The sequence below is a fragment of the Lemur catta genome, chromosome 21 (assembly GCF_020740605.2).
Source record: "Lemur catta isolate mLemCat1 chromosome 21, mLemCat1.pri, whole genome shotgun sequence".
In the NCBI taxonomy this organism is placed as follows: domain Eukaryota; kingdom Metazoa; phylum Chordata; class Mammalia; order Primates; family Lemuridae; genus Lemur; species Lemur catta.
In genome coordinates this window covers 11,247,034-11,261,484 of record NC_059148.1, presented here as the reverse complement: position 1 = coordinate 11,261,484, position 14,451 = coordinate 11,247,034, and the positions used below count along the sequence as shown (strand labels likewise).

At 41.5% G+C, this 14,451-nt stretch overlaps 1 protein-coding gene across 3 annotated transcripts in view; it reads right to left on the bottom strand.

Annotated features, from left to right (window-relative positions):
• Positions 1–14,451, bottom strand: part of SPECC1L (sperm antigen with calponin homology and coiled-coil domains 1 like) — a 142,406-nt gene that overhangs the window by 78,791 nt on the left and 49,164 nt on the right. For 2 of the 3 annotated variants that reach the window (XM_045534215.1, XM_045534214.1), the window contains exons 4-5: positions 9,242–10,872; positions 6,801–7,008 (exon numbers count right to left, since the gene is read on the bottom strand). In XM_045534215.1, coding sequence (XP_045390171.1) covers positions 6,801–7,008; positions 9,242–10,872 — 1,839 coding nt within the window. The remainder of the gene's footprint in view (positions 1–6,800; positions 7,009–9,241; positions 10,873–14,451) is intronic. The other variant, XM_045534216.1, reaches the window with a different exon arrangement.

The following is a 14,451-nucleotide window of genomic DNA, read 5'->3' as shown; positions in this document are numbered from 1 at the left end:
GGAAAAAGTGATGAAGGGCCTTGTTTTAAGAGATAGAGTCTTGTTCTGTCACCCAAGCTAGAGTGCAGTGCACAATCATAGCTCACTGCAGCCTTGATTTCCTGGGCTCAAGTGATCCTCCCACCTCAGCCACCCAAGTATCTAGGACTAGGCACACACCACCATGATCAGCTAATTTTTTTATTTTTTGTAGAGACAGGGTCTCATTACGTTACCCAGGCTAGTCTTGAACTCCTGCCCTCAAGCAATTCTCCCGCCTCCACCTCCCAAAGTGCTTGGGACTACAGGCATGAGCCACCTCGCCTGGCCTGGGATCATGTGAAACTATCAACAGGACCTAAATCAATCCATTAGAAGGTTCTGGCTCAAGTATACAGACTTTTTCTTTAGAAGTTACCAAGTTATTTAGTTTATTGTATAGAACACATTGAAATCAGTATTTTTTTAGGGAACACTATTATATCTAGTTATTATGCCATTTCAGTATAATACTGTATTTAAAATTTTTACTGGTTTCTAATTGTAAAGTAACACGCACAAGGCATACTCTACTGTCGGTGGCTTGCTGTATTTCACCAGGGCATTCCTCTGTGCCAGTACACCCAGACCTGCCTGGTTTATCCTCACTGGTGAAACAGCAGCCAGAGTAGGGATATACTGTGCACAGCTATTTGAAAATCCAGGTAGTTTTCAAGTTGTTTTCAAGTTGTTGTGGTAATGAACAATTCTGCAGCAAGCATCCATATCTACATATACATCTGCAAACTTGTAAGAATGTTTCTGAAGGGTACAGGTTTCTGGAATTGGATTGCTAAGCCACTGCTGTACTTTCAAAATTTTGATCAATGCTCTAAAAAGGCTGTGGCAATCCATACTCCTAATAGTATAACAAAAGATTCTTTCCTCCCCCCTTCCATGTTATCAATCTTTTTAATTTTTGCATGTCTGCTAAGTAAAAACTGGCACCTTGTTTTACTTTGTATTTCTTTGCTTTTTACTAAGTCAAACCTTCTCGGGTCTTTTGTTGATTTATGTATTCATATATTTTATTTAGTTAATGGATTGTTCCAGTCTTACTGGTGTGTAGAATCTCTTGACGTATTTGTTTAAATGTTGTAAATATTTCTCTCCGTGTGATTTATTTATGGTGTCATTTATTTATGATACTTTGAGGGAATTTAAAATTCTAATTACACATAGTCAAGTCTGAGCCTTTTTTTCTATATGGCTCTGGGTAATCTGTCATGTTTAGAAAGGTTTCCCACCACAGAATTATACAACTCCCCTCCTCCTGTCTCCTGCTACTTCCCTAATTGCAAGCCAGCCCCGGTTCCCCACTGTCACTTCCCCACTGTCATGTCACTTCCCCACTGTCACGGCCAGTGCTCCAAAGAGACACAGCCCTGTGTTAGGGATCAGGTTCTCGCCCCATCTCAGGAAAAGCACTTAAATCCAGCTCCAAGCATGCACAGGGTATTGTATGCAAATTTTAAGTGGCTGAGAAAGTCACTGTGACTGATCTATACCTAAGATTTCACTGACACCACTACTTTTGACACTGATCAGCTTAGTTTTACTAGACTGGTAGTGAAGCCATTAACTTTATTTCTTTGGGCTCGCTTGATCTGCTTCATTCTGCTATTTCTCTTTAAAGCTCTTTTAAGGTATTTTTAAAATGTTTAATAAGTCCTGCTTGGTCTTTCTTATTTAAGGATAAGAATGGTTAATAGTACAGACTTCCGCATGTTAACTCAACAACTGTGGGAGTCTCACTGTTCTATCCAGGGGCCTCTCCTCTTCAAATAACTGGCTAAAAACTGTGCTGATGACACATGCCTACAGGGGGCTCCCCTCTGGCTGTACAAGAGGGGAACGGGCGGCTCCCACCAAGGTGAGGACCAGTAGATCTGTTTCACTGATGGGCCAGACTGCCTTTCCCTCTGTGTGGTTCCCTCCTCAACACCATACTGCAGTCTGAAGTTACTTTAGGCACAGAGTTCACTTCTCTTTTTGATGCCAACATCATGCTGGGAACCCCAGGCACCATATTTTCCAACATTATTTAGAGGAGAGTTTGAACTCAGCAGGAGGCTAGGGGCAAAGACCACAGCCACACCCTATGCCGGAGAGGAGGGTTCTGGTACTCCTCTAGCACCGTGGTCTGCTCTTCCCAGCCCCTACCAGCCCTGAGCTGGAGCTTTTAGTCCTCCTGTCCCAAAGTTTTGCTGGGAACATCGTAATTCAGAGTTTCAGTGTCCTGGACTGCAGGCTTCTCTATTCTGTTTGATTTCTCCAAATGCCCAATTCCAGAAATTACTCAAAATTGTTAATCTACTGATGGGACCCCCTTCCCTGTTTTCTCTTTCAGCTTTTGGTTCACTGAAGTTTTTTTTTTTTTTTTGAGACAGAGTCTCACTTTGTTGCCCGGGCTAGAGTGAGTGCCGTGGCATCAGCCTAGCTCACAGCAACCTCAAACTCCTAGGCTTAAGCAATCCTACTGCCTCAGCCTTCCGAGTAGCTGGGACTACAAGCATTCGCCACCATGCCCGGCTAATTTTTTCTATATATATTTTTAGTTGTCCAGATAATTTTTTTTTTTATTTCTATTTTTAGTAGAGACAGGGTCTCGCTCAGGCTGGTCTCGAACTCCTAACCTCGAGCGATCCACCCATCTGGGCTTCCCAGAGGGCTAGGATTACAGGCGTGAGCCACCGTGCCCAGCCTGGTTCACTGAAGTTTTTATATTTCTTCTGCCAGGTCAATATGACTTTGGGAAGGAAAAGAAGCCTATGTGTGATCTCAGGCCATCATCTTGATCTGGAAGTCTTGAGTGAGTTTTTACATCAGATCTTTCTAGTTTAGATGCTAAATCTAAGGACTACGGATAAGCACTGAAGGCCAGGTCTAAGCACTGTGGCACTAATGTGATCTGGGAGCCTTCTGGAACTCCAATTATATGTGTTACACTGTTTGATATTATCCCACTGGTCACTAATGCTACTATTCATTTTTTTCAATCTTTTTTCTCCCTGTTCCTCAGACTGGATAATGTCTTTAAGTTCATTGGCTCTTCTGTATCTCTATTTTGCTATTTAAACAATTCAGGAAATTTTTTATATTAGCTGTTACAATTCCTACTTGGATCTTTTTACAGTTTTTATTTCTCTGCTGGGATTTGCCATTTGTTCGTTTATTATGAGCATATTTTCCTCTACATCCTTGAGTATACTTACAATAGCTGCTTTAAAATCCAGGCCACAGGCCGGGCACAGTGGCTCACGCCTGTAATCCTAATACTCTGGCAGGCCGAGGCAGGTGGATTCTTCGAGCTCAGGAGTTCAAGACCAGCCTGAGCAAGAGCGAGACCCCGTTTCTACTAAAAATAGAAAGAAATTATACGGACAACTAAAAACATATAGAGAAAAAATTAGCCAGGCATGGTGGCACATGCCTGTAGTCCCTGCTACTTGGGAGGCTGAGACAGGAGGATCACTTGAGCCCAGGAGTTTGAGGTTGCTGTGAGCTAGGCTGACACCACGGCACTCTAGCCTGGGCAACAGAGTGAGACTCTGTCTCAAAAAAAAAAAAAAGAAAAGAAAATCCAGGCCACAGATTCCAGAGTCAGGTTGGACCCCCTCAGGGTAAATGAGGAGTGACTGCTGATGGATACAGGATTTCTTTTTGGGATAATAAGAAAATTCTAAAATTGATTTGTGGTGACGCTTGTTAAAACATTCCACAGAAAAAAATCTCAATTTCTCAGTTAACAATATTCCCTGTTATCAGTCCCTTATACCACGTCCTGACTTAGTATCTACCCCAAATGCTAAAATTCTCGAGGGGAAAAAAAAAAACTCCTATCAGACTACAGAGATGTAACCTATAAATGTAACGTGAAATCTGTTTAGATTCTAGACCTTATGAAAACTGTAAAAGACACTCTGAGGCCAGACACGGTGGCTCACGCCTGTAATCCTAGCACTCTGGGAGGCCGAGGCGGGAAGATCGCTGGAGGTCAGGAGTTCGAGACCAGCCTGAGCAAGAGCGAGACCCCGTCTCTACTAAAAATAGAAAGACATGATTTGGACAGCTAAATATATACATATACATATATATATATATATATAAATTAGCTGGGCATAGTGGCACATGCCTGTAGTCCCAGCTACTTGGGAGGCTGAGGCAGGAGGATTGCTTGAGCCCAGGAGTTTGAGGTTGCTGTGAGCTAGGCTGACGCCACGGCACTCTAGCCTGGGCAACAGAGTAAGACTCTGTCTCAAAAAAACAAACAAAAAAATTAAAAAGACACTTTGAAGACAGCTGGGAAATTCTGAATACAGGCTATTAGATGACACTAGGGAATTATGACTAATTTTACTACATGTAACAATAATATTGTGGTTATGAGAAGAATGTTTTTTTAAGAGTTGCATGTTGAAATACTTAGGAGTTAAATGTCATGAGTCAACAACTTACTGTCAACCAGTTCAGTTAAATACACACACATACACACATAAGGAAGGTACATGTTGCAAAACGTTAACAATTGTCAAATACAGGCAGTAGCTGGTAACTACACTACTCTTTCAATATACCTGTACATTTGAACCTTTCATTTCAAAAAACTGAGGAGAGAAGCTACATGGCTTAAAAAAAAAATGTATTCAGGATATTCAACCATTTTCTAATTAAAATCCAGATAATATTACTGTAAGGATTTGTAAAATTTTGTCCCAACAATCCTGATCATCTTAACATTTTTCTAGCTTTTGTCCCCCAATTACCACAAGGTGGCACTCTTTCCATGTTTAAAACAAAAGTTTCTAAGAGAAAAGGATATATACTATTACCTGTAATACCTGCACACTAGAAGTACACTGAATTTCCAAGTTAGTCTAAAAAACTTTAGAACCTCTTACATTTAGGAAGCAGAATTAGATACAGCCCCTCAAGTAAAACTATAAACTAAATACAAATGTTAAACTAAAAGGTTTTTTAAAACTTTAGATGAGACAATTCATCTCTCTGACAATCTATCATCTTCTCCAAAAGACATAGTCCCATACTCTGTACGCTTTTGTATATTAGGGTGTCAGAATAGTTCAAACAACCCTGGAGTCAATCTGCAGATGCTGGGTCAGCCAGCCAGAGCTCAGAAATGCCACAAGACACTTTTAGGGGCTCTGGTAAGTGACCCACCCTCCCCTGGCAATAGTTCAAACCTCCCTACCTATGCATCCATAGTACACAGTACATGGGACCTGCCAGTCAATACTCTGTTAATGAATAATAAACTGGTAGAGCCCAAAGGAACAGTAGCATGAACCAAAGTTTTAAAAGCTGTACTCAATGCATCAAAAAAGGTTTTACCTCCATTCTCCCTGTCCATCTCACCTGGGCAATATAAAAGTGTATTACAACTTAAAATGTGTTAACATTTGAGGAATCTAGATGAAGAATGTGTCAGAATTTTTTAAGTATATTATTTGGAAATAATTTCAAACTTACAAAAAGTTACAAAAATAGTACAAGGAACATCCGTATACCCTTCTACTTGGATTTGCCTATTAGTTAACAGTGTACTCATTTGTTTTATTCATTGGTATCTATCTCTAGCTCTAATGTTTTTCCAGAATCATTTGAAGGTATACATCATGGCCCTTTGCCCCTAAATATTCAGTGTGTGGCTCTGAAGAACAGGGATATTCTCTTACATAAACATAGTAATGAACTTCATAAATTTATACACTAATATAATACCTTCATCTAATCTACCAAACATATTCCAATCTTGTGATAATGTTCTTTACAGTATTTTCCCCCTGAAGTACTGGGCCATCCAGGCGTAAGTATGGCATTTAATTGTCATGTCTCCTTAGCCTCCTTTAATCTGCAACATTTCCACAGCCTTGGTCTTTTACGACATTGGCATTTGTGAGAATGATAGCAAGCCCCACACTTCTGCTTTTAGTAGAATATTCTTCACTTTTTGCCATCTAACGTTTGCAATTAATTGAAGTTATGCCTCAGTCAGAACATGGCCAAACTGAAGCTGTGTCCAATATCCATGTGCCTCTGTCACTCACATGACCGCGTGGTCAAAGTGTTGCCCAATTTGTCCACTGTATAATAATGTTTATTTTTCTTTTTCACATGCAACAGGTAAACAGCCTATGGGAAGACATTTTAAGGTCATGCAAATGTCCTATTCCTCATCACAATTTCTATACAGAAATGCTTTGTATTATTTTACAGCTTTTTTGTAAGTCTAAAAAAATCAGAAAATAAAATTTTTTTAAAACGTTTCAACATAAAAACAAAGAAACTTAAAAACTGAGTTTCAATTCCACCATATTATAAAAATCTTCATAGTATAAAGGAAAATCAGACAAATAAATAAAAACCTGTGGCTTAGGCTTAAGATCATTCAGGATCAGTATTTTTCTCCCTCACTTGCAATCACTGGAAGTAAATAATAAATGACTTTTATTAAGATCCAGAAAATAATAACCCCATTGGCTTTTCACTTAAAGGATTTTCCTTAATTAGGCACAATTTTAAAGTTATTGCTTCTGCCTAAGAGTTCTTTTTTAGGAACAAAACACAGCAGTCCAAAAAGACTATCAATTAATGTGTGAATTACACTTTTTACCATATGTATACTTCTGCGACTTAGCTGTGCCTTTGGACTACAATACCAATCAGAATTATTAATTTTTATTTTATTACTAAATGCAAAATATCCCCACATGTTTAAAAGAGTAGAACAAAAAGGAATGAGAAGTTCTCTCATCACTTACTCTCTAAATCAGAAATAATGAGGTTGTCATGAAGTTTCACAGCTCGATGTTGTTCTACTTCATCTTCAAGTTCAAAGATGGTTTCTTTCATGTCACTCCTTTCTGTCTCTTTTTCTTCCAGCTCTGATCTTAATTTCTCTAATGTCATATTCAAATCTTCAATTTGTTTCTTAGCTTCTTCTTGGAAGGCTCGGTATTCATCTTCTACCTACATAAAATTGACGATTTAGAAAAGTAAGAATCATTCCAAGATTAAGTTCTAGAACTGAGGTAGGTACACACCGTTTCAAACAGAAGCTGTGTGTGAGGTGCTATGCATGAACTAGAACAAGCTGTGTAATAACTGTTAAAAAGTATCAACAAGTACTCTATAATAATATAAGACTTTATGTAATATGCTTAAGTATAAACTGTTGCTCATCACTGACTAAAATTATATTGACATATCACTGATCTTAATCAGATTATTTATGAGAAAATTTTGGAAATTTTCCCTTCTCCAAAGTTTAGACTGAAAGCACGTGCATTTGATTAATGATTAACATGCTCTCCTACATAAATGATGTCTTATTTGTGACAACTGCACTATCAAATTGAAAATGAAAACATTAAAAAATGCTCAAATAGTGTCTTTGCAGAAGTATTCGTTTATAATGTCCCCTCAACATACACGCACCAAGAAATAACACACATCTCCTAAACTCTATCTCTAAAAGTGATCACTAAAAAAAAATTAAAGTCTAAACTATTCAAACTTTGGCCAAAGATATACTAATATTTCTTTAAAAATCACTGCATTGGGCTGGGCTTGGTGGCTCACACCTGTAATCCGAGCACTCTGGGAGGCCAAGGTGGGAGGATCACTTGAGGGCCAGAGTTCGAGACCAGCCTGAGCAAGAGTGAGACCCCATCTCTACTAAAAATAGAAAAAATTAGCTGGGCAACTAAAAACATACATAGAAAAATTAGCCGGGCATGGTGGTGCATGCCTGTAGTCCCAGCTACTCGGGAGGCTGAGGCAGGAGGATCGATTGAGGTCAGGAGCTTGAGGTTGCTGTAAGCTAGGCTGATGCCACGGCACTCTAGCCTGGGCAACAGAGTGAGACTCTGTCTCAAAAAAAAAAAAAAAAATCACTGCAGTAAAACAACAAATAAATAAAATGTGAGACAGAATTAATTAGATACCTCATGGAAATACACACTTCATCAGCAACCACGCAGGGCACAGATCCCCAGGCCGAAGGCCAGCAGCCCTGGACAGCAGTTCCAACTGAGCCCTCACTGCTACACTGCTGCATGTAAAACAAGGCGGTTGGGCCAATGAGCTCTAAGGTCCCTGTCAGCAACAAATCACAGACCTCTAAGAAACAGGAGTCTCTATACCCCTAAATTACTTTTAACTCACAACAGAATTCTACTCGTAAAAAACCTACAGTGGGGCCAGGCTCAGTGACTCACACCTGTAATCCCAGCACTTTGGGAGGCCGAGGCAGGAGCATCACTTTTGGCCAGGAGTTTGAGACTAGCCTGAGCAAGAGAAAGACCCTGCCTCTACAAAAAATAGAAAAATTAGCTGGGCATGGTGGCGCCTATAATTCCAGCTACTCAGGAGGCTGAGGCAGGAGGACCACTTGAGCCCAGGAGTTTGAGGTTGCAGTGAGCTATGACGACACCACTGCACACTGCACTCTAGCCGGGGAGACAGAACAAGACTCTGTCACCAAAAAAAACCTACAATGACAGCAGGATCAGAAGTGAAAGGCATTGTTGATCCTATAGATGGGAATACTGGTTCCCCATCTATCTTATGCCAAAATATATTAAAGATGAGGATGTAAAATTACACAACCTGCTCCACAACCAGGAACAGATTCTGGTATTGTTTGTAACTCAAGCCACATCCTCTCACAGGCAAGAAAATAGTAATGAAATACAACTGAGTGAAAGAGACATTACCATAAGAATGCTTTTCACTCTATTCCAATAAAAGAAAACCATTTTCAAGCTTAAAAAATACCAGCTTTTTGGCCGGGCATGGTGGCTCAAGCCTGTTATCCTAGCACTCTGGGAGGCCGAGACGGGAGGATCACTTGAGCTCCGGAATTCAAGACCAGCCTGAGCAAGAGCGAGACCCCTTCTCTACCACAAAAACAAGAAAAAAATCAGCCAGCCATCCTGGAGTGGGCCTGTAGTCCCAGCTACTCGGGGGCAGGAGGATCACTTGGCCCCAGGAGTTTGAGGTTGCAGTGAGCTATGATGACGTCACTGCACTCTACCTGGGGCAACAGTGCAAGACTGTCTCAAAAAAAAAAAAAAAAAAAAATCAGCTTAAAAAATAACTAATAACACACCAAACAAGTGATCCTGGCTCTCAGTAAGTATGTTGTGCACAGTGGGTGCCAAACACTGATCCAAAACATTTTAATCTACTTAAGCAATACCTTAGCAATGGTGTCCTGCAATCGATTGGCATCATTTCGGGTGTGAGCCAGATCTTCCTGCAGGCTACTAGCCAAAGTCTCTGCTTTTTCTTTGTCCAGCCTGACACTCTCCAGGAGATCCTGAATATCAGATTTGTCTCCAGAGTTGTGGATAGAATACAGCTCTGCCACTTTCTGCTTCTCGTTCTCCAGCTGGGCCTTCAGGCGGTTCATCTCTATCTGGTCACTGGCCACCGTGGCTTTGTACTCCTCCAGCGTGGCTGCCAAGGCTGCTTTCCCTTTCTGCTCAGACTCAATGATTCGCTCCATATGGTGACTGCGTTCTTTGAGTGCCCCTATCATTTCTTGAGCTTCCTTGTTATCTTGTTCTGCCATTTTCAAAGTATTGCTTAAATGCTGCTGGACGCCAAGAAGCTGCTCTCGTTCAAAACGGGCATTCTCAGCTAGGTCCATGTAACGTTGTTCCAGCTCCATATAGCGTCCACTTTTTACATCTTCATCTATGACGTAAGAAATGTGATGCTCGTCTAGAAGGGAGCGGAAGTACTCAATCTGTCGGCTAAAGTGTTCCAACTTATCGCTTTGCTGACACAAAGACTCCATGAGAATAACCTTCTCCTCTCCGAGCCTCTCGTTCTCGCTATTCAGCTCCTGTGTAATCTGCTGTAGGTCAGCTAGCTCTTGCAGAGTTGCCTGGAGTTCCTCACTCGTGCTGTGCTGGTTCTCCTCCATCTGGTGTATCCGCTCCGTCAAGCAAGCAACAGACACTTCGCTCGCGTTCCCGCTGCTCCCCTTCCGGGAGCGCTCTATGCTGGGGATGCCTTCCGACTCTGAAGATGATGGTGCATCCAGCGCGTCGTCGCTCGACGTGAGAGGCTGGTAAACCTCACTGCACTCGCTGTCTAGATTGTCCATAGAGTTACTGTGCTGATGGTCCATCAGCGTGTTTTCATCCTGACTCAAGAGATCCTCCACTGAGCCGGGGGCAGAGCCTTCCACTGAGGAAGTCAGAGTTCCTCCCCCATCGCTCTGGTTACCAGGGGCGATTTCTGGGCTCAGGGACTGATAGCCAAACAGTTTTTCAGAATTGTCTAACCTCTGCTCTAGGGAAAAGCCCAGGGCATTCAACCTGTCCTTTAACATTCTGTTTTCATTTTTCAGCTGGTTGAGCTCTTCACGGATGGCCGTATTCTGCTCCTGCAGCTGCAACAAGGTGGACTCAACATCAGTGGGCTGGTGAGCAATAATAGTTTCCTTCTCAGGCTTCTCGTCACCCTCGCAGTGACCCTCAATGATGCCCAGCTGCGCACGCATGTCTCGGAGCTCATTTCGCAAATGTAAAATTTCCACATCCTTGGTTTTTGCCAGCGTGAGAAGATCCTTCACCTTAGCTTCCAAAGCAGCTTTGTCACTGATCTGATTGTCCGATTTAGACTTGCTCATCCGAACATCACACTCCGTAGCAGTGCGACTGCGCGAACGTTTAGCCAGTGCCACGTCATTAGCTCCCTGACCTGCAGAAGGCAGTTTTTTGCTCTGGTTTAGTCGGGTACGTTCACGCAATCGTTCTCTAGTAGAACTGGAGTCTTTATTACCTGCAGAAGTGCTCCGCTTGGTTGAAGAACTTGTGCCTACATGTTTGAAACAAAGAATTTAAGGCAAAAATATTAGCAATAAAAAGGCATATATAGTTTGTGCCCCAAGTCAGGTAAGATAAAATCTAGGATCTACACACTGATTTAGACCTACAGTAATCTTGCCTTAGAGTCTGCTACTTTAAAATTCAGTTTTCTCAAAACCAGATAATTCATCTTTTAATTGTCAATGAGAAAAAAGTTATACACTTTATTATACACTTTATAAAGGCAAATTTTATAGAATGTGAATTATATCTCAGTAAAGATGTTATTTAAATTACACACACCAACTCAAATCCAAAAGCAGGGCTTTAACCAGTCGGCCAAGTGCATATATTCTAGGGCAAGACAGGTGAAGCTGACTGTAGGATCATCCAGGCAGCGGCAATCTAACGGGAAACAGATGGCGAAGGGAACCCACAGGTGGGCAGGAAGGGAAAGGCAGCCTCAGGACAAAACAAAAATCTAAGCTACCTCTAAGAAACAAAAGAATTATGACCAAAGTAAATGCAAAAAAGCTTTCCTACCATAGAATGCCACATAAATAGTAATAACAACAACTAACATATCTAGCAATTATTCCACACACACAAATTAACACTTCACATACCTTAATTTACACAAGCCTCATTAAACGCTGAGGTAGGTGCTATTGTCACCCTGTTTTACAGATGAAGAAACTCAGACACAGATGTTAAATAATCTGCCAAGAGGTAATAAATGGATGAGCTAACATTCAAATTCAGGCAGAACGTGTAACTTAACCAGTATGCTATATTGCTTCTCTAAACATTAAAAACCAATGAGGTGTTAACGTTAAATGATGATGCAGCAATCAAATGTGCTGCACAGATCACATTAATGAAATTTTAAATCTGTGAAAACAATTGACACGACCATTTGTTTAATACAGAAAGAACAGGAATATGTTTAAATATTCATGAATACTTAAGATTTCTTTTTTTGTTTAAAAAATAAGATCTAGATTTCTATCAATAAGCATTTTTCAAGGTTCTTTACGTGATGGGCAGCAGACTGTAGAGGTAACAGGGAGTGAGTGGTCTCCATGATACAGGAAGAGAGCCACTCACATGGCAGGTGTGGCAGAGCATGAGGAACCCAGGCTGGCCACAAGACAGACAAGGATGAGGACGCAGGAGTGAGCACGGCACACGGAAAGGAGGGTCAGGTGACACAGCTAAGGGAAGCTGCAGGGGAATGTTTATACAGAGCTCCAAACATCCATGCGTCACAGAAAGTCAATAAATGTTCTTAAAAAGGGAAGAAACATAAGAAAAAGAGCATTTTTATGAAAATTAAGCTAGAAGACACTGAGTGGAACACATGAGGAAGAAAGCAGAGCAGGAGAGCAGGAACATGGGTAGGTGGACCAATCAAAGTAAAGGAGCCCCACAGTCAGTGTGGCAGCAAGAACAGGGAAGGGACAATAAACCCGCGACAGACTGCAAAGGCGGAAGCAAGAGGATTAGGAGAAACAACTGCATATGGAGGCCAAAAAAGGAAAAGGATGGCATAACTTTTCCCCCAAACATTAATTCCTTTGCCCATTTCTGTAAATGGTACCATCATCCTTCTTATCTAAACCACAAACTTCTCCAAAAACAGGAAAATCTGTGCATCTCTGAAAGTCAAAAGGAAAAAAAAGCCAATAATGAGGGAAAGGACTGGAAATGCCTCAAGATGAAAGGAAAGGTAAAAAGAAACAAGAGAGGAGGAGAGAGAACACAAAGAAAACGTCCTCTGGGATTATTGTGCTAAAAAAGTAAACAGAATAATCTGATGTAAAGACAAGCAAATGGACACACTGAAATTAACCAGCCTTAGGAAAGTCACTGGGAGGAGCAAAGGTGGAGCCAATGATGTTGTTCTAGGCTGCACCGTGTCCCCACAAAGTTTGTATGTTGAAGCCCTAATCCCCAAACCTCAAATGTGACTGCATCTGGAAATAGGCAATTAAGTTAAAGGGGTAATTAAGGCAAAATGAAGTCATTAGGGTGGGTCCTAATCCAACATGACTGGTATCTTTATCAGAGATTAGGATACAGACACACACACAGGGATGACCCCATGAAGACACAGGGAGAAGATGGCCATCTGCAAGTTAAAAACAGAGGCCTCAGGAGAAAGCAAACCTACTAACACCTTGCTTAAGATTTCAAGCCTCCAGAATTGTGAGAAAATGAATGTCTGTGGTTTACACCATCCAGTCTGTGGTATCTGGTCATGACATCCCCAGCAAAATAACACAGATGTACAGAGCCACACTGGGACAACTGACCCAGGGAGGTGGTCACTGAATGCTGAGGTCAGGTGGCATCGATCAGGAAGGCACCACTTGTGCAAACACATGGCCTCTCTCTCAGTACAATGCTAAAGCCAGAAAACAGGAAGAAATACCAATGGCAAGAGTATTTAATTTCCTTCTTACCACACAAGCTGGAGTGTTCCATGGGTGATGACACCAGCCTTCGGGGTGAAAGACCTTGCTCTACCACCAGCCTTGAGGCCTGGTTTGAAATGGGTCCCCAATAAATATCTACTGGGCAAATTAATACGTGGCCTTGGACAAGATATTCAAGTTTTCTCACCTCTAAAAGGAGGATACTGATAGTCTCTACCTCATAGGGCTACAGTGAGGATAAAATGAAATAATGCCTGTAAAGCACAAATTAAGGACTTGGTATTCCTTCTTGTTAATCGCACCACAGCAATATTATAATTAACACTGGGGCCTGTCCTGGGAAGGAAGGAAGAATCTGCAGGAGGTCACAGCAGAAGACAGGACAGTGGGTAAACCTGGGCTAGGACGGTCTAACACACAAGACGGGCTATGAGCCTGCAAGATGACGACAGAAGAGGAGCTACTATAATTTTTGCCAATTTGCTTTCATAAGCTTTATTACAAACACATGATCTTTTTTTTTTTTTTTGAGACAGAGTGTCACTCTGTTGCCTGGGCTAGAGTGTCGTGGCGTCAGCCTAGCTCACAGCAACCTCAAACTCCTGGGCTCAAGCGATCCTTCTGCCTCAGCCTCCCGAGTAGCTGGGACTACAGGCACGCGCCACCATGCCCGGCTAATTTTTCTATATATATTTTAGCTGTCCATATAATTTCTTTCTATTTTTAGTAGAGACCGGGGTCTCGCTCTTGCTCAGGCTTGTCTCGAACTTCTGAGCTCAAACAATCTGCCTGCCTCGGCCTCCCAGAGTGCTAGGATTACAGGTGTGAGCCACCGCGCCCGGCCTGATGATCTTATGTTTACTGGAAGTTTTAAAGTTTTTTCTATAAATGTAAGAAGTAAAATATGATAGCATTACTCTTTGGATTATAGGATGTGGTAATTTAGCAATCTATCCAATCTAAAATCAAACAGCTGCTACTAAAGGAAGAAAAATGGGAGAATTAGAAGGAATGGATTTAGGCAATGACCATGAGAGGTTGCTAATATTGTTTTTTTAATTTTTTTTTTCTTTTGAGATAGGATCTCGCTCTGTTGCCCAGCTAGAGTGCAGTGGTGTTATCATAGCTGACGGTAACCTCAAACTCCTGGG